General features: G+C 50.1%; 2 protein-coding genes across 2 annotated transcripts; one reads left to right on the forward strand and one right to left on the reverse strand.

Moving 5' to 3' along the window:
- Positions 1–9,592: 9,592 nt before the first annotated feature.
- COL26b_009779 (uncharacterized protein) lies at positions 9,593–10,798 on the reverse strand (the record flags this gene model as incomplete). Its single annotated transcript, XM_053182496.1, has 1 exon — positions 9,593–10,798. The coding sequence occupies one exon, from the start codon at positions 10,796–10,798 to the stop codon at positions 9,593–9,595; it is 1,206 nt and encodes a 401-aa protein (XP_053033583.1).
- A 7,193-nt stretch (positions 10,799–17,991) lies between these two features.
- TVP38 (Tlg2-vesicle protein) lies at positions 17,992–19,145 on the forward strand (the record flags this gene model as incomplete). Its single annotated transcript, XM_053182497.1, has 5 exons — positions 17,992–18,106; positions 18,168–18,241; positions 18,302–18,488; positions 18,542–18,654; positions 18,711–19,145. 5 exons carry the CDS (start codon positions 17,992–17,994, stop codon positions 19,143–19,145), a joined length of 924 nt encoding a protein of 307 aa, XP_053033584.1.
- Positions 19,146–20,539: the final 1,394 nt, after the last annotated feature.

Below are 20,539 nucleotides of genomic sequence, written 5' to 3' on the forward strand. Positions count from 1 at the left end.
TTCCTACGCTGCTTGCGGAAGATCGATGCGACCGTGGAGGCTCATCGTCGGTGTAGCTGGTGTTGTAACTCTCGTCTACATCTTAGGTCTGCATTAGCCACTATGACTTCATACAACAGGAAAAGTCGGCGGCGATTTCCGAGTATGTGATCTTACCTGAAGACTCCGCGTGGGTGGATGCAACAGCCCGCGCGATCGCAGTCACTGTGGCTGGCTCATGTTCCGGAGGAGAGTCAACCCATCGCTCTAGAGGGTTCAAACTCTGGTAACGGGGGCTCATTCTTGGTGCCGGTGTTCCTGGCCTTCTGGGTACATCGATTGGTCTTGTTGAGCTTCCTGAGTATGGCGAAATTGACCGCTGCCGGCTCTGTACCTTGCCACGGCGTCGGGCATTGATGAGCCAATTGGTGATTTGAGTCTTGCTAAGGCCCGTTTGATGCTGAAGAATCTTCTTCTCTTCGTCGTTTGGGTACGGATGGTGTGTATGAGAAGAGAGCCACTGTCTCAAGATTCTAGTTGAGTCTCGAGAGAATCTTGTGCCAATCTTTGGTGGGGGCGGGGTAGAAGTGTTCGGTATCGTGAAATTGTCAGAAGCGCCACTCGATCTCTTCGAAGCCTCTGGTGTGGGAGGTGCTTGCATGCCGGCCAATGCGGGACTGTTGCCGTCAATGAGGTTACTGATTCCTTCTCCAGAAGCACCTGCCACGGCTTCTGTGAAGCTGCACTCGCACCCAAGCGACGCGCATGGTACACAGCGACCTTGGGACTCACGTTCTTGTGCTGTTTGACACTGATAGCCCCAGGTGATACAGTTGGAGCAAGACGCCGAAGGAGTGATCCACCCGCTTCCCAGACCGTCGCCAATGTAGTCTAGGGCTTCCTCAAAGTCGAATGGAGAGTTCGCGCCGCTGAAGGGCTCAAAAGATGTGAACTGGAGGGCATCATCGCAGGAAGAGATGTCGCCGAGAGAAAGGTTGGGTCGAGAGTCCTGACCGGATGAGGTCAACGGAGTAATAATATTATGCCCTCCAGCTGCCGAAGACGTCTTGTCGTTGAATTGGTCCATTTCTCCGCCGTTGCTCTGAATCTGGCACCACTCCACTGGCTGCAGCGGAAGGTCGCTGCGAAGATAAAACAATACCCCTGCCGATAGCCTTGAACGTCGGATACCGATACTGATAGCGGGCGAACTTCAATGTAAGATAGGGCGTAAGGCGTGCTGCCCCGGAATAGTGGCACGACGTTGCCGAAAGATGTTTTGCACAAGTGAAAGAGGGAGGGCGGTGCCAAAAGTCAATCGGCCGCTTCATGCATTGACTCGACGCGGTGACCTAAAGACACAACGGCCCCACCAAAGCGCTCTTCATGATTGGATGAATCCTCAATGTGTCAAGTGCGCCTTACACTAGAACCGCGTCGATTGGCTCCATCGACCAAGCTTGTTAGTCAGTAGAACTTCAAGTCCGAAGCCGGCCGTAACCAAGAACGTTGCATGGCACTACCTTGAGGCCCGATATCAATGATGGCTCGATCGATGCCTGGTAATTGTTTTGATTTGTTACTATGAAGGAGCAGGAATGTTTCAGAGTGTTACTCGACTTATCGCCTTAGGGAATCATGACTCTCAATTGTTAACTCTTTGTCCGTTGAAACAATCAAATGGTCGTAATACGGGCTTATCGTACTCAGAATTCATGCCTCAACCAGCACATCTTAGCCACAGAAGAGTTTTTAATGATTATCTCAACAAGTGAGCATCAAGAACTAATGATGATCTGAACAAGCGGACATTAAGAAAAAATCGACAAATTTAATGTGTCTCATGTGTCATGTAATCCCCGGTTTTCTGCAAGAACACACCTCGTCAGTTGTCGGGCGCGCCTGACAGGGTGAGGGTCCTTCCTAATCCGGCAGCGCCATCACAAAATTCGAGGTGAACATGGCGAAAGCTGTAAATGAGGACGAAGTCCGAAGGATGAAAACCGGGAGCTATTGAGACATCTATTCCGCTGAATTGTGCCATATCCAACATCTGTCATTCTTTTTGTGACCGGTGATCTAAAGAGCTTTCTTTTGAATCTTTACGTCATGGAGACACCAGGTTCCCTTCATCGCACCCCTGCAACCATGACCACGACAGTAGAGACCGATTGCGAAAATCAGCATCATAATGAAGCCGTCCAAAAATCATCGACAGAAGAATTAGAGCTTTCCCGCTGGGTATGCGTTGTTGGTTCATCGCTTTTTCTCGCTTCATCCTTCGGTAAGTAAATCTTTCACCAACTTATCACGATGCTCACGTACTCATTATTGAATCTACTAGGCTTCTCACAGTCTATCGGAACTCTTCAGTCTTACCTGCAGCTCAATCAGTTACAAAACTATTCTGCAACAGACATAGGCTGGATCACTGGGCTCGACACTGCTCTCGCTTTGCTGTTTGGTCTTCAAGTCGGACCTCTGATGGACCTCTACGGGCCCAAACTCTTGGCCCCAGTCGCGATAGCACTCACAGTGTCCAAGTTCTTCTTCTTGGCTGAATGCAAGGAGTACTGGCAATTCCTGCTCTGTCTAGGCCTTCTCAGTGGAATTGGTTCCGCCGTATCCTCATCGCTGGCAATATCTTCGATTAGCAAGTTATTTTCTCGACGGCGTGGTTTGGCGATGGGTGCAGCCTTGGCGGGCTCATCATTTGGCGGAGTCATATTCCCTCTTATTCTTCGTCAAACTCTGCCAGAAATAGGCTGGGCTTGGAGCTCCCGAATGCTTGGGTTCATTATCCTTGGTTTCGTGTGCGTCGGGTCACTGTGCCTTCTGCCATTCACCCGCCTGGCTATCCCTTTGGCAAACCCAGCCGAGAAGAAGTCCGCAGCCATCACCTTTGAAGCGTTCCGATCCGCCCCGTTTTTGTTCATAACAGTTGGACTTTTCTTGTTCGAAATCTCAATCATCGGGATTGGCGTTCTCCTCCCTACGTTCGCGGCTGAGGCCGACTTTCCGTCCAGCTCGGGATTCACCCTCGTTGCCACTCTGAATGGCTGCTCCTGCCTGGGTCGTCTTTTACCCGGCTTTGCGGGAGACCATGTTGGTCATTTCGATGTCATTCTGTTCATGGTAACGCTTACTTCCGTCTTCACTGCGGTTCTGTTTGTTCCTTTCGGCACTAAGTCGGTAGGTGTTCTGTATGCTTTTGCCGGGCTATGGGGATTCGGGTCGGGGTCTTTTCTCTCTATCACACCAGGTCAGAGCCTATCCAGCAGGCCATCTTGTTTCTGAGCTGACCGTGTTCTAGTTTGCGTTGGAAAAACATGCGACCCCAAGGATTATGGAAGATATTATGGTAAGTGTTTCACAATGTTATCGGCATACTTGCTTTTCTCCACGTTGTCGAGTCACGCTTACATTGGTCTTAAGGGACTTGCACCTTCGTCGTTGCTTTTGGTGCTCTAGGCTCTTTGCCCGCTGGCGGCGCTTTGTTGGAACAGGTGGGACCATTGGTGGCTGCCGCACTTTACCTCGGGACCGTGGTGCTGGGCGGTGCTTGCTTCTACGTCGCGCGCTCACTGTTGATCAAGAAGTGGGTTGTGTTCAGGTCAAACATCTGAATGGAATGCTGGCTTTGTGGTTACGTTTCATTACGTCGTAAAGCTTTTGCTGCTCAACCTGGGTATACCTGCTACAAATCTCTATAGACATTTGAAATCTCAATGATACTCGTAATGGTATCCCTCCGCCAAGTTGCTGGGTCCGGGCCACGCGCAATCTCGAGACTGCGGCTTGCCATGTCCATATTCGACGAGCGACTATTGCCTGCTTCCACGTCCGATCGATCACCGTGCGACGTACTACCCTCCCCCGCCACTTGCTCCGCGCCTACTGCCAGTCTCTCTTGACTGTCCTTCCCGACCACCGTAACCTCGGTACGAGTACCTCGAGTTACGTTTGTTATGTTCGTAATATTCGTAATATGCGTGAAACCCATTTGCGTTAAACTGTACGGGTCCGGCTTCTTTTGATTCGACATCCCGCTGCTCAACTCATTCCCCTCGGACCCTTGGCTAGACTTTGGCGTCCATCGGATTCTCGTCTGTTGCCAAAATCTCTTCTTGAAGATTGGGACGACCATTGGTGCTTGACCAACAAAGATGGCCACGAAGTCTTCTCGGATTGACCACATAGCGCCAGGCCCGAATTGTCCGGTAGGCTGTTGAGAGAGCATGGTTAGATCCTGATGGATGGAACAGAAACCTGGGTGGGACTTACGTGAAATATCAGAATTACGCGGATGATGGCAGCAGTCATGACGAAAACTCCGAGACTGAACAAGAAATATACGCCGAGTCTACGCCATATCGAAGCACGAACGAGACTGATTACCTGCAAGATACATCAGCACTGACATAATCCAGCACTAACTTCGTTGCCCTTACTGGTATAGGAATGAGGATAATACACATGTCGGTCGTCAGGTTGAAAGCTAGGATGCTGTAGAAGTAGACCTTATTCTGCGGGACGCAATTTTCTGGGCGCTTGGTTAGCCATAATTGTTTGTCTAAATTCAACCTGACATACCTCCAGGGTCTGGTCGTATTTGCCACATCAGAGTTATTGGTCGGCAGGTCAAGAAGATGATGAGTACCATCGCGATCGCAGTCGCTCCAACCAGGCCCATGACGGGGAAGATGAACTTCTCTACCCACTGCCCTTCAACTAGTCGTCGGTAGAAGAACAACACTGTAGCAGAAATGTCAGTTGGTACTCGTAGCGGAACATGAAGTGAACATCGTGTCTCGTACTGTTAAATTTCAGGGTCCAAACGATCGTCGCATAGCAACACATCCCCACCACGAAATTCTTCGACCCATATTCCCATAGGTAACTAGAGATTGCAAAACATCAGCGTCTGCGGTTCTCTTCAAATGAACACAATCCAAGGTTCAGGTACACGTACAATTCGGATTCCGGCATCATCTCTCGCTGCTCCGGTGTCAAGAGTGAAGTATGTTTTCCTTGGGCGACCAACACGAACATAGTCGCCATAGTCGATACCGTCGTGTACACGGCCTAGAATTCGACAAGTCAGTTCCCAGTCGTATTGGCCGTCACGAAATGTTCCTACCCAGGCAAAGAGGACGAGATAGTCGTCCGGCCGGAACCCCGAGACTCCAACCATTTTCGTGCGACAGAAAACCCTCAGCGCAATCATCGTAGTCGCAATCGCGTAGAGCGACCAGATTTCGGCGATGCTTGGATTTATCTCCATGACGGATCGACGTTGCGAGCACGCTGCTCTGTTTTAGTCATCGAAGAGCTGTCATCGAATTCACGTTCGTGATGTTAGTTAGCTAGGCAACCTGGAACGCCGCCAAATTGAATGGTCGGGAGCATGCTCTATGAATATGCGGAGGCATCATGGTTTGAAACGTTATTTGCTGCCCTGCCGGCCGAATGCTTGTCGGATTTTGAGGCGAGGGTGCAGCAGTAAACTTCGCGGGCTGTGACACCGCCCGAGGTCCACGTACCCGGCTGCTTCACTTAAGCAGAAATTCTGCGAGTCGTGTTTGATCCGCAACGACGGTAACAATGACTTGGCCAGCGGTAACTGCCGCAGTTCCTTTCACATCGCGTGGCAACTTGGCCTGATGATTGATCATGCCGATTACGACCTGGGCTTCCTTATCGCGGCTCGTTATAGTGTGTTCCAAACTCCGAGATGGCTGTATTCACAAGGCCTTTATTTTAGGAAACGCATGGTTTCGTGATAAAGCGATGAAACGGGCAGTTGACTGCCCGATCGAGTGTATTGTAAGTGTACCAGCGACTTGCACGGTGATCGGCGAAATCACCCCAAGATCATCGAGTTCCAGAAGCTTGGTTCATAATATCCTTCATCCCATGGCTCACGCAACGACTAGAACAAGTGATAGCTCGGCAGGGTAGCGGCCGAGCTCACCATCAACTCCGGCAAACACACCTGTCACCACCACCACGGACCACGTCTGAGAAGGTTGAAAGTTCCCCATTCGTTGGTACATGGTTCAAATCCTGCCTGCTTTAACCCCAGTCGCTGGTTCGGCGAGTTCAGCCACTTTTCTAACCTTATGCATACTCAAACTTGTCCCATCTGCCATAGAGCTAGGAAAGTGAACGAAGCGAATCCGAACAGCTTAGAGCTACTCCATTCGCGCATTTGAGGAAGTTTCCTGTGAAAGATGCGAACCTTAACTCTCCCAAGACTGTGAAGATACCGCAAGTCACCATACTCGAGTCATTGCTGTGCAGAGACTGTTACACTGCGTGCGCACATATTGACGTTCATCCAAAAGCGATTTGCACCAACTGAGACCTATACGACGTTCGCACATGTCTTTGATGGTCCTTCCCAGAAGTAAACTCCGCCTCCAGGGAGTATCAGACTCTTCTGAACTCTAATCGTTCAAATTCTATCCCCAGACGGGGGAAGTTTCGTTGGGGTTCCTTGTGCAACGTCTACATCTCAGTGAAGCAGCCAATAATAATCGGGCCAATCCGGCGGATGGCTTGCGTCCGTCCACGCCGAAAGGACCAAGCTTTGAAGCCTGAACTCTGTTTTCGCTAGACCAGGCTGGACCCTGATCCGAATCCTGGGGATGGGGTGATCAAGAGGACGGACTACGGGGAAGCCCCTCATTCCGCCGAACCTCAACTCCGAGCGTTTTTACGACCAAAGCGCACAAATCATTGACGTGAAAGAAACGTGGAACTTGCGTATGACCCTTCTAGAACTTAGAGATCGTACTGCGCAAGGAACTGCGACCAAACCACCATCTTGGAAAATAAAAATTACATATTGCCATAATTCCTTGTTCGTGGTATTCTTGCCCGATATTGATTGAACAATCAGGAAAGGGATAAAATTACGGGTGTTGCGAGTTCAATACATTCGAACTGAAATTTGTAGGCCAGATTCTTCCAGCAATGTGTCTAGCCTAAATGCAAGTATGCCTATGAACTTCCAGTCCACGAGGTCGATCATTTGACGATGCACACATTTCGCTTGGGCGAAGTACCAAGTGATGGTGTCAATGAGTGAGCCCATTATTGACTCTCTAACTCGCGGGAACACATGGCAACCCGATAACCGCTCAGGCTTGCAAGATAAACTCCCAGATGAAAGCTTGCGTACTGTGGAACACACTCCGAGATCTTCCCGAGACAGGTATGTTGGGCCGTTTGCCAGCCTAGCCCTGCCACTTCGTGCGGCTTTCCATGCTACCACATTCGATATGCTTAAGGCTGGTAAATGCATCTTATCTGCGGCAGAAATTTCGGACTGTTGATCAAATATCTCAATCACGACTGAAACATTGACATGGCATGGTCTTCCTTCTTCTCCTGACAGGTCCCATCCATTCTTCAAAATGGCTCTCGGGAAGTTGTTTGAGAAATTGGACCAACGATAATCCTAGAAAACCTGGACTTCATTGCTTGTTCTAGAACTGATCAGTGAACCGTTGAAAAATATCAATAACTTTAAGCCGCTGGCCCTTTAAAAGTATTGTAGTCGCCGAAAAGATGGACCGAGTCGAACCATTGGATATAATAAACCCAAGTCACCAGCAATTACCGCCAAAAAGATTGAATTATAACATGTCTAGAATCTGCGTAGAGGGTGCATTGTGAGGAACTACTTTTCGCTGTGCTTAAAACTTCAAAGAGGTGCTTTGAAGCTGGGGTGAGTACCCTGATATGAAAATTGCGAATTTGCGAAATAAACCTCTGATGAGATCCGCTCCCCACCTTAGCACTGTGACGGAGATACCATCGTGAAACTTTAAGAGACACCACTTACTACCACTCAGGTTGCATAAATAATGTCCGTATATCATCAGCTTTCTAAGCCTGCATCGGAGATACATTGTCAAATGTTATAATAATCTGAAAGGCGCCTAGAAAGGAGCATAACTAGACGGGGTTTGCAGAATCAACGTATCGTCCCTGTGATCATTCCAACTTCGCCTTCACAAGCCCTAATATTTGATGCGATGGATACCACGAGGAAGGAATTCATGAATTCACGCACAGTGCCTTCCTGGTACAAAGCACCTTGGAGACGACCCAGGAGGGGTCTGAGATTTGGCGTTAGAAGAGCACCAGGCCTCATTTACGATCCAGAGAAGGGTGACTGGGTTTTAGCACGGAATGCTGCAGGGCAATTCATTGAGGCGGATCTTGCTGCCCCACTGCCTGTAGTAACAGAGGAAACGACGACCAGGATAGAAACCACTGACGAGGTAAGAGCAGCTGACGAAGCGAGGCAAGATGTGTTAGGAGCGACGGGCGAAGCAAGAACCACAAATGATGAAGAAATGATTGATAAGGTAAGACTAACACGCCTAATCAGAAGGGAAGGCGAAACAGAAGCAATTGACGATGAGGTTCCTCAGACAAAGAAAAGATCAGCAAACCGAGGAGTATCGAATACCAAAGAAGAGCGATTAATCAAAAGGCTTCAAATCGACATGCCTGACCAACAGGTAATTCTCAGCACTTGCTTCATCTGTAAAGCAGAACTCCGACCGGCCCGTGTCCTGGAACACCCTTGTGGTACGAAGTTCTGTCGCAACTGCGTCACCAAATACCTCCGCTCCTCCATCTCTATCCGGCCATTTCTCAAGCCAAATTGCATCGAGCCCTACTGTGCTTACAGCGGCGAATCAGGGTTTGTTGATGCGTGGGCCGAAGAACTCCTCCTTCCACACGAGTGCGTACGCTACCAAAGGCTCGTCTCCGAAGCAACCGACGTCCAAGAACGAAAGGCAATCTACTGACACGACACCTTGTGCCGACGATACATTCCTCATCACAAACGTAACGAGACCGCCAAAACTGCCCGTTGCAGCTGCAAAAAGCGGACTTGCATGATCTGCAAACGAAAGGTACACCCAGGCGAGACCTGCGAGCAAAGTCGGGCAAGGGTGGATCCGGCGGTCGAGGAGGCGGAGCGGCAGACGCTTGCCACGCTAACAGACATGGGAGTCAGATTCTGCTATTACTGCCACTGTCCAGCTGAGGAGTCTGAGGACCGACCAAACACGTCAAGGTGAGTCTCGAGCTGTTCTTGTCGGGCAATCTGTCAGGTTCCTAGAGTGATCCACGTGGACTAACATTCATTGGGCAGATGTATCAACTACGGAGCTACTCTCATGTGGAATTAGCCCTTTCATTAGATGGATCGCTGTTCGCTAAAGGACAGTCGCATTCCCCTGAGTCGGTTTGGGTAGAAGTATTGCTGCTTCGTATGGGCGGGATAGATTGTATCAGCTTCGTTTCTAGAAGTATTTCGACGACATGGGCCGCATGGCTCGTACATCGAGATTTTTGGCACAGTTTCAAGCTAAGTAGTAATAATAAACCTCGAAAGAAACACCTCAGAGGTCACGAAAGCGTTTCAAAGTGGACATTTGCCAACTCCAATACCTAGCTGTGCTATCGTCTGAGCCCCCTTTCCTGTTGTAGTGCTAGATATTTTCGTTCCCAACACCATAAATACATCGTCTTCTAAGTTGTCTCTTCGTCGAACTCTGATTCGCTGCCTCGATCCTACTACACTCTACCTGGTAAAGTTCCCGAAGGTCATGTTGGTCCCGTTGAATTGGTTCCCCCCTCCAGTGTTGTTGTACTGAGGACCGTTGCCGGTGTTGTTGTATTGAGACCCGGTTCCATTACTGTTGAAATTGTTTGTGACGGGGGGCGGTCGACCGTCTTCGGCGGCAGAGCGTTGCGTCAGGTTGTCGGTTCGAGGGTAGAGCCCAAGAAGAGCCTTGGTTGTAGCCGCGGCCACGGCCGCGGCGTAAGGTTGCCACACTTTGTTCTTGTGGCTATCTGCGTAGTCGCAGACTCCTTTGACGACTAGGCATGGAACTTGGTCCCAAACGCCGGCGCCCTCCATCTCGAATGCTATCACGTTGTGCTCCCGTGCGATGCTATCGCGACGCTCTCCGGACTTCATGACTGTGTCTCCTGAAGCGACTTGTCCAAAGAAGATGCGAGGGTCTCGCGATTGTGAATCACCCGAGTGTGCCCTTCGCAGGACGCTGTTTTCGGCACATCGAAGATCCAAGCAGGAAGAATCCATGGCCTTGTTGCAGGCTGCGTTGTCATCGCATCCACAGTTGTACTGGTCGTGATGACGGTGGAGGTAGGCCGGCTCAAGGAGGACGTCTTCTGTTGGCGGTGGACGAGTGTAGACTACATGGTGACCGGCTGTCTTATTCTGGATTTGGTCCAGAGTCCGGAGCATTTGTTGCTGAAGATGATTCAGACCAAATTCTCCCTGAACACTGGCGAGGAGAGACCGAATGTCTTGGTTAGGACGTCCGAGATTGTCGCTAGTCGTATCCTTCCGAATGAACTTCTCAGGATACTGTCTTCCGAGATCATACTGAACGACCGCCTGGCTGATAATGACGTCTCCTAGGAAGATCTCTTTCCCTCCTTCAAGACGAGGAACCCCGCCGCATATTCCAGTCAACACTGCGAGCTTGAGCCTCGTGTAGCTTGACCGAAGTCCAGCAGCCGCTGCCGCGGTAGAGACCTTTCCCATGTTGGGAAGGTGGACCAGAACAACGTTGTGGTCGCCTATGCGGCCATTAGTGTAGCTGTTCTGATCCCCAGCTGACCGGCCGAGTCCATGTCCGCCTTCATCGCCCCAGAATTCGTCGAAGATCAACGAAACTGCGTCGCTTTCTAGAGGAAGTGCGCAGACCACCGCGATTTCGAACTCATCGCGGTGTTGAGGACGGGTGTAGGTTATCATGGTTACCAACACAAGGAGTAAGGATGTTACATTTAGGTAACAGAGAACGCAATGTAAATAGCGTCCTTTGGTTACTGCAATCGTGTTAAGTTTCGTCACACTTCTGATGCGATCGCGAAGGCTGACAGGGGCTGTGCGATTCTTAGTCCAAACTCGGCGTAAGGACTCTCAGGTCTTTTCGGCTGCTGGGTCTTCTTGAGCTTCTGGGTTGTTCCAGCTTTGTTTTACTTGGTGACCCAATGTTCCACCTTCATTTGGTGGGCTTCGAACGGCCCGAGGCTTTTGATCGTGAGCGTAAGCTATTGTAGCAAGAGGGACTGATTATGCAAACAGCAGGAGACGACGGCAGGACGAGGACAGAGACAAGGCTACAGACAGACCAGCCCCGCATAGCCAAGATATATACTTGTCAGCCAGTCGTCGCCCGTCACACCCGGAGGCAGACTTGATTGACATGCTTTGAGGCAGTCCTCCAATCAAATCTGACATACCAAAAACGCCCAACACCGTCACACGTCTTCGTTCCCACTTTCTTCCCCGCCCGATCAGGCTGCGCACGCTTCCAAGATTACCTTATCTGGCCAGAGGAACCTGATGCCCTCTCCGCAGCCCTCTTGCCAAATCCGCGCAAAGACCATTCAACACACCAGAGCCGAACAGGAACTGTGAACTGATCAACGCGACGCAACTCACGATGCGCTTCGTGGGACACTACGAGAATGAACCTTAACAACACCAGTTCGGGCAAACAGTACAATAATGTGGGGAATGGGAGCCAGTACAACGCGGAGAATATCACGATACGTAAGTTCGCCTATCCTCCCGCACGAAAACTTCGCTGATTAAGTGCAAAGACAAGCGACTCTAGCGACAAAGACAGACAATTTCTCATCGATCTGAAGCTCAGCGACCCACGTCTAGATAAAGACCGAATCGAGCGCACAAAGGGCGGCCTATTTAAAGACTCGTATCTTTGGATCCTCAACAACGTGGACTTCCAGCGATGGCGAGACGACTTTCAGAATCGACTGCTCTGGATAAGAGGCGATCCCGGTAAAGGGAAGACCATGCTTCTCTGCGGAATCATAGACGAATTGAACGAAGAGAACTCGGGCCACCAGCCCATCTACTTCTTCTGTCAAGCGACCGATTCTGACCTCAGTAGTGCCTCTGCCATTCTACGCGGAATCCTGTACCTTTTACTAAAGAGAAAGCCCCAGCTCGTCAAAGACTTGCGCGAGACCTACGACTATTGCGATAGACGATTGTTTGAGAGTAGAAATGGATGGGAAACCCTGTGTGACATGATCATCAGCGTGCTAGCCAACGAAAGCTTTCAGAATGCTGTCATCGTTATAGATGCACTGGATGAATGCATTACAGGTGTTGACAGACTTCTCGACTTCATTCACTTGCTATCTTCGAAAGCCGTCAGAGTCATTGTTTCCAGTCGTAACTGGCCGACAATCGAGCGTGGAATAGCAGCTGCCGCGCAGAAGGCAGCTCATGTTTCCTTGGAGCTGAATGAACAGTCCGTGTCAGCCGCCGTGGTGGCTTTCATCGAACACAAAGTCAACCAGTTAGCGCAAAAGCATGAGTATTCCGCTGCCAAGAGGGACTTGGTCCACAGCACTTTAGTGAAAAACTCACACAGCACATTTCTCTGGGCAGCTTTGGTTTGTCAACAGCTTGCGGATAACAACACCAACGATTGGGAAGTGGAATCGAAGTTAGCCGAGTTTCCTCCAGGTTTGGACGTGCTGTACACGCGGATGTTGCATCACGCCCTTAGCTCGAATGATGTCCAATTGATTCGAAGAATCCTTGCGGTTGCGTCAGTGGTGTTTCGCCCAGTGGACATCGCAGAAATGAGGTCTCTTCTTGGGCCTCTGGGAACTCTCGTCAACGACGCACGATCTCTGGAGAAAGCCGTTCGACAGTGTGGCTCTTTTTTGACAATCCGAAACAGTACCGTCTATTTTGTACACCAGTCTGCAAAGGATTTCCTTCTCGACCATCCGGCTAATGAAAAGGTCATGCTGGGGGGATCTAATTGCGAGCATGGCCTTATTTGGATGCACTCTCTCCAAGTTATGTCAACAACACTTCTCCGCAATATTTATCTCCTCGATACACCTGGTACCTTTATTGGTGATGTACGAACCCCGATACCTGACCCTCTGGCGCCTGTTCGTTATTCCTGCATACATTGGATCAATCACTTCTGTACGGCAAGTTGTATAGAACAACATCAAATTGGCCATATGGAATACTTCTTCGCGCACTGTTTTCTCCATTGGATTGAGGCTATATGTCTCATGGGGAGTGTTTATGAAGGCGTCGAGAGTATGAAAAAACTGTCATCTGCTTTGAAGGTGTGAATGACTGACTATTCGCATACCAGTTACCGAGACTTGTGCTGATGTTTAAATAGTGCACTGCCAGGTTTTCGAAACTGACATCCTTGGTTGAAGATGCTTTGCGCTTCCTGCAACAATAACGATATGTAATTGAGAAGGCACCCCTTCAAATTTACCTCTCAGTTCTCTTGTTTAGTCCAAGAACAAGCCTGGCCAGGAGACTATACCTGCGCGAAGTGCCGGTTTGGATTGCCATCAAACCACTTGTGAAGGAGGAAGATTGGGACACATGCATTCAAGTCTTCGGACACCATGATCAATGCCAGACACTAATGTTTTCGCCGGAGGGAAATTTTCTAGCCTCAACATCTCTGGATGACATGAAACTATGGGATGCAAAAACAGGCCAATGCTTGAGAACCATCAGGCCATCGAACGGGCGGTTAGGGCAGGTGAAATTTTCCTGCGATGGACTGATAGTGGCAGCTGTTGTTGGGAATTTTCAGTGCAATCTTTGGAGCGTTAAAACGGGTTGCTGCTTGCATACACTGCAATATCACTCGGGAAAGATCAACAGCATTGCCCTTTCACCAAATGGCCGTAATCTGGTCATGGGGTCCGAGGACACAATTGTCACGCTTTGGAACATAGAGACTGGCAAATGCCTTCTGACACTCAACGGCCACAGCTCTCCGGCTGTTGCGGTCGCGTTTTCCCCAGATGGCTGCACATTTGCGTCGGCAGCTGCCCCCATCAAGATATGGCATACGGAAACCGGCGACTGCCTTCAAAATATGCAACCGAATGTCAATTTCAGACTGGCTTCGATACTTTATACCCCTGAAGGATGTCAGATCAGGTCTATTTCGTGGAAACGCCGGGACGCAAGCAGGGTCCGAGAGACGCGCATTGGGCTGTGGGAAATATCTACGGGGCAGTGTCTGACCGAGATAAAGATCCCCGCCACAGATTTCGTTGAATCTGGAGCCGAAGGTACCTCATTCAGCCTGTCGCCGCACAATGGGGGAATAATTGCGTCCCAATCATCCGAAAAGACTATTAAAGCCTGGCTGTTGAGAACAGGCAAATTATTGACTGAAACGCTGCACCCGTACAGGATTGCGGGGCTGTCCATATCAAGTGATGGCGAGCACATTGCAATAGTCTCAGATCAAGGCACCGTACGCTTTCAACAACGCACAAACCTTCGTCATCAAAAAAAAGGGCATGAAATCCTGTTTCTGCATCCACCTCAATGTAAGTCTACCGATCTGGGTTCGATAATACAGTCTTGAATGGATGCGCAGTCTACCATGGATTTGAGTCATTTGACACAATCAAATCTCAAATCCCATGCTGGGTCTTTGAGCTATGAGCACACTTATGGATAAAGAAGCACTTTTAAACTAAGGCTGTCAACTTCTCTCCACTGACCTCAATGCTTTGCAGACACTGGATCAGACATGACGGACAGCTTCTATGGCCGCGGAGTCTTGTCGACTGGACCCGTCCAATCCGTCAACTTTTCCATCGATGGCCAGAAAGCTATTTCAGTTCGCCAAGGCCAGCTAATCGTCGATGTTTGGGACACGAGGAGTGGCCGATGGCTGCAATGTTTTCGCATTGCCGACACATGGGCTTGTTCGTGGGTTAAGTCAACGGCAACAGCAGCGCTTACGAGAGATCATCAAATTCTTCTTGCCGCAACAGGTGGCTCTGAAGTCAAGATATGGAATGCAATTGAGAATTCATATCTTAGAAATTTGTATGGCTGTGGGCCCGTGAATGAAATGGTCTTCTCAGACGATGCGACGAGGCTCGCGATCTCGTACTCTCGTGGACCTGACGAAGACAGTTTTATTCAGATTCGGTGCCCAAACACAGGTCAATGCATGTGGAAGTTTTGCATACGTGAAGCAAAACTCCCTCCGAGGCTTCACTCATCACGAACCTTTTCAACGTCAACGTCAAGTTTCTCACCATATCCCTCCATACCAAATTTCGCACAGTGGTTCTCCGTATCAGGATCGGAACTTCACACCAGTACTGGTACTATCGACCTAACGGCACCAACGACAAACAATGAAACAGTGTATTGGTTTGATTCTAGGAAGCCGTTCGCTCGGATTTCCAAATCCACGCTTCAGGGCTTCCATATTGAGGGGCAATGGATAATGAAAGATACGGTTAGAATAGTATGGCTGCCCGAAGAATATCGACCGTGGAATGGCGCTTATGTTGTAAGAGAGTCGGCGTTGGCAATTGGATGCGAATCAGGCCATGTAATTACCTTCCAGTTTTGCTAAGGGTACCATCCTGGCATTCGAGTTACTGGAGGCCTCTTGATCTTTCTTTTTGGGTACTTAACCAATTATTAGAAGTTGTGGGTTGCCCGGCGCTTGCATGCGACCTCGAACAGAGACCAGTGGCCGGCCCATGGACCGACCAACATCGTCGGCTAATCAATCTCATTAGCTCAGGTCCGAAATACGTGCTCTTAAATTTTTGCATTTTCTTTTGCGGTCAAGGTAGTGTCAATTCAAACGGAAACATGGCTTTTGCAAGGCATCCATCAGTGCAACAAACTTGCCTAGCCCATACCTTATTGGAGAAATAGATGAACACAAGAATCAAAAGTACGCCGTCCTACTTTCTCTGCGCCCCAAGGTACCTCAGGGGAAGGCCATATGCAGTGATCAGCAAGTCTGGCTTGCCAAGCATGTTGTTCGTCCATGAGAGAATAGTCGGATGCATTGCAGCGCTAAGCACAACGGCCCGTTGCGCCTCCAAATACCAAGATCGGGTGGCTTGGATGTCTTGGCATCTTGTCGACTGTACATGACGTGATGCATGCCATCGGACTTGCATCTGACCGGCGTCACATTGCTTTGATGGAAGGCGCGTGAAGTAGCGTAATATTGATTTTTCCGAATGACATAACATCATCAAATCAACAAGACACCCACCACGTAGATGGAGCGAAACCGAGTGATCATAAGCTCAGAGTTGCGAGCAATACGAGTGTCAACCCAGAGGGCTGGGTCCTGGCCACGGCGATCAACAGTTCACAAGAAACATTAGTGCCACCCTTTAAAGGCTAGAATTTCTGTACTATGCATACATGTCGGCTCGGAAGATAGCGTCCGTAACTTACATCTGCAGAGTCGGAACATGGCGTCCATAGGCAGAAGAACCAAAGAAGCTATGGCGATTAGAATCCTTGACGTAGCTTTAGCCGCACAGCTTGCTGACGTTCAGAAAGCATATCGCATAGCTTCGCAGGTAGATACTAGAGTAAAGGCATGTCGAGAGTTCATGGGGGTGGGGGGCAACGTGTTCCGCGCGCCGCGCGGGCAGACAGGCCGTCAAGTCAAAAAAAAAAGGCATCATTGCCTCCCCTACGCTTGCTATGCTAGAATCTGCTGGGTCAAACGTTAAGCAGGGAGGGAACGGCCGCAGCCCCAGCCGCGATGAGGCTCTGGCACCCGCGGCCCAGAAAGTCTATGTATTGGTCCCTTTGGTCGCGTTCGTGCGCTGGTCCTCACTCAGGCCTCACAGCCCGCTGTTGTACCATCAATGTCTTCATCTTATTGGCACAACGCAGGAACAAGAGTGTGAGTCCGTAGCTGAAAGCGCTTACTGTGATCCAGCTTGATGTGCCGCGTTTCCCGCCGGCGCGTCCTAGTCTCCTGAACCAGGCTCGCAGTGCTGTCTGCAACCTCAGCTAATGGCATTGGAACACGATGAAGAAAGTTTCCGCTGCCCGCAACTCTACCCATGGGCCCTGTCCATCAACCATCAATAAGCGGGCATCTCGGTGCCGTCATGGTGTCCGACGACTCGAACCCATTGGGCCGCACGTCGCAAGCTCAAGCTCGGCATCAACATTGGACAAACAAAATGGTGCCCGTCAGCCGGTCGGCGAAGTCGCATCTGCTTCCCTCAACTGTCAGGAGAAATTCTTTCAAGCTTATCGGAATAGGGCAGGTTAAGACAAGCAACCTGGTTCGTTGTAGGGAGGCCATTCCTGCCGGGGAATTTATGATCTCCGAAGAGTGCTTGTTTTGGTGGATCAGATCGGCCAGGTTTGAAACGCTAGGAACGGGCTTGCCACGTGGGGGTTGGTCGGTTTTGTCTCTCCTTGTTTTTTTCTTCGTACTACTCGCGGCTTTGGTATTGAACTCGTCATGTTTGTGATATAGCGCCGTGCGCGAAACGGGGCGCTTCATACAAAACGTGACGTTCTCAGAATTCGATACTACCACACATCGTCAGAAGAACTGGGACCCGCCCGCGCCTCACTCTTGAGTCGCCCCCTGTCTATCCCTCCGACGTTCTCTCCTGATGTCCGTCAGGGTACGGCCTGTTGGTTAACATGCCCGCCCCCGGCCTACCTCAAAAGCAAATAAGAAGAGAGGTATGTGGGGGATTCTCCCGTTGGCCGCTGGACACATCGCCCCAACGGCTGACGGTTTTTCGTTCCAGGGAGCAACCCCGGAACGATTTTGGTTTTGTCGCTGCCCAGTGCCTACGACGTCTGCGAATAATATGCACTGACTATTGCCTCTTTTGGCCGATCTCTTGGTGGCTGTGCGTTCCGCTTTCCGGTTTCGCATTGATTTCAGATCCCGCCGTCTCCCTACCATTCCATATGCGCCCGTGGGCATCCTTGTCCCTCATTTGTATGAATATGCATGTTGGTCCGTCGCACCTCTTTGGCCCTTTGCATGTTTAGTGAGCTTGTACATGTCGCGTCAAAGAAGAGAGTGCGTGCAGTTCATCGCCTCTCCCCCCATTCCATCAACCCACAACAAGTCGGCCTGAAATCGTATCATGCCCGACGTCGAGATGGCTAGAAGAAACGGCGAGAGGAAAGACGAGGTTCCGGAGTTCACTGAGTACCGACCGTTGAACTGGAAAAAGATCTTTTTGACACCGAAATACATCCGTACGTGGGATCTTGATGGCGGGCATTTTGTGTGACGTTATCGCTGATGCTTTGAATGCAGCATTTCATCTCCTCGGTATCGGCATTCTTGTTGCTACGATTTTCATCAGTCTGCACCATGACGAGGTCGTGGAGGTACGTGGCGCAGTCGAAGAAGACGATCACGGAATTTCTTTGCTAATAACTACGTCGCAGAAACTGAGACCATTCTCCGAAAAGGTTCGAGAGATTCCCGGCGGATTCCTCATCCCGATTGCGATTTTGATTCTCATCTCGTTTCCCCCGCTATTCGGACACGAGATCGTCGCCCTTTTGTGCGGTGTTGTGTATGGACTATGGATTGGTTTTGCGATTGTGGCTGCAGGAACCTTCATTGGTGAAAGTGAGTTGGCTCCTCTGCATTTGGCATCTGACGGTTATTAATCAATCCGACAGTTGGAACTTGGTTCGCATTCAAGTACACACTGCGACGCAAGGCTCAGAAGCTGGAGAGGACGAACCTGAACTACGGCGCCCTCGCGCGGTTGACCAGAGATGGTGGTTTCTGGGTACGTCTTCCCCCACTCGGGGAGTATCACACGGTCAATTCTAACACTACCCTCAGATCGTCTTCATTATCCGATTCTCCGTGATCCCGTCCCACTTCTCGACGGCAGTCTTCTCGACCTGTGACGTCAAGTTCTGGCACTTCGCCGTCTCGACCTTCCTGACGCTCCCGAAGCAGATCATTCTCGTCTACCTCGGCGTCCTCCTCGTCGAGAAGAAGCAGAACGGCAACAACACCATCAAGAACGTCGTCTTCGGGGCGACATTCGTCCTGACTATCGCCCTCGCTGTGTACATCTGGGTCAAGATGCGCCGGGTCAAGAAGATGCTCTTGGCGGAGCAGGAACAGAGGAAGATGCAGCAACAGATTGAGATGTTGCCGCAAAAGGTTGAGGTCGATGCTGTTGAGACGGAGGTGATTCCGCTGCAGCCTGGCATGCCAGGAATGCCTGCGACGAGGAGCGACAGGCCGGGCTACCCACAATGGATTTGAGAGGGCCAGAGACAACGGGTCGCGGACGAGCGGAGTTGGTTGGATGAAAAGCCCACGGCTGGCATGACGGATTTGGAACATACGACTCTTTTGGGATTTTTGTAAGGCGTTCGCGCGGGCATGCGCATACTGGTTATCACGATAAACATGCGCTTGATGGGATCGGGTGTCCCCCGAATATGAATTTCTTTTCCCCGGGCAAGGTTTGCCTTCTGACTATTGATCATCGCGAGAATCGATGAACCGTTCAATTCTCATTTTGAACAATAGCGACTCCGGACCAGAGGTGAGGCTCTGGCTGTTTCGCCAAAGGTGGGTAGAGCAGTGCCCAGTAACAAGTGACCTGTTGCGACAGAGGGGTGGCTTAGTCTAGAGTCTCAGAGCGGTTTCCAACCGCCTGACTAGCAAAGGCCTCACTACAAAACTGAATTCGGCATGTTTCTTCACATCACAAGCCCAGATCGGGCACCGCGAAGGTAACGGAGACTTTTCATCAATTTAATCGTAAAGACTATCAAATTGTCTAAAGTGTCGGGAGCCCACTCCGCAAATTACCATCTCGGCGTTTCCGGTGGGGCGGGCTATTGCAGAAGCTCAGTCCGGTGAGCCCGCCCACCCCATCTTTCCCCACGTCCAACTCGCCGATGTTAAAACCAAAATAAACGTTGATCACCGATCAGGGCGGGAGACCCTTGCCAAGGGCTTCTGCGAGGTGAATGCCGGAAGAGATTTCTGCCAGCGAGGCGGGGGACTTGATAACCTAAGGCGTAAGAGTGAGGGGTAGGTTGTTGAGTGTTCGGTGTCCTTGCGCTACCGTTGTGTGTTGATAATTTTGTTGCTGGAAACTTTGTTCCGAAATTACCAAGTCGCCTTGCTGAAGGGTGTTCTTAGGTTGACAGGTCGGTTGTAACCTGTCTGAAGTTGTGCCGAGTGGTAAAAGTCTTGACAACCTCACAATAATTACTGTGTAAGTCTCTATCCTCTGAAAAAGATGAGATCTTCCTCATCTTTCTGACCCTCAAAGATGTATCCTTCTAGGCGGCTTTCGTGATTCATAGTTCGTAATTCATGCTTCGTAATTTGTGATTCATAATTCGTCATTCGTGCTTCGTAATTCGTACGTAATTCTCTTTGTTGCTCCATCGATGTAGTAATCGACAGGGTCAAAGGATTAAATCGGGAGCGATGATGGTGCTCATTGGAATGTGTCAGACCATCGTTGTCTGTTGCGATCTCATCGCTCTTGGGAGCAGCTCCATCCTGAATGTTTGATATGATGTGATGCACGCTCTTTGCTGGTGGATGCTTGCTGAAGTTTGTGGTCGTTATTAGAGCCATAGTTGTAGTTCAAACTATATTGTAGTTGTAGTTGTGTTTGAGTCGTGTCTGAGTCG

This window comes from Colletotrichum chrysophilum (genome assembly GCF_026319265.1).
Source record: "Colletotrichum chrysophilum strain AFK26 chromosome Unknown scaffold_97, whole genome shotgun sequence".
Taxonomy (NCBI): Eukaryota; Fungi; Ascomycota; class Sordariomycetes; order Glomerellales; family Glomerellaceae; genus Colletotrichum; species Colletotrichum chrysophilum.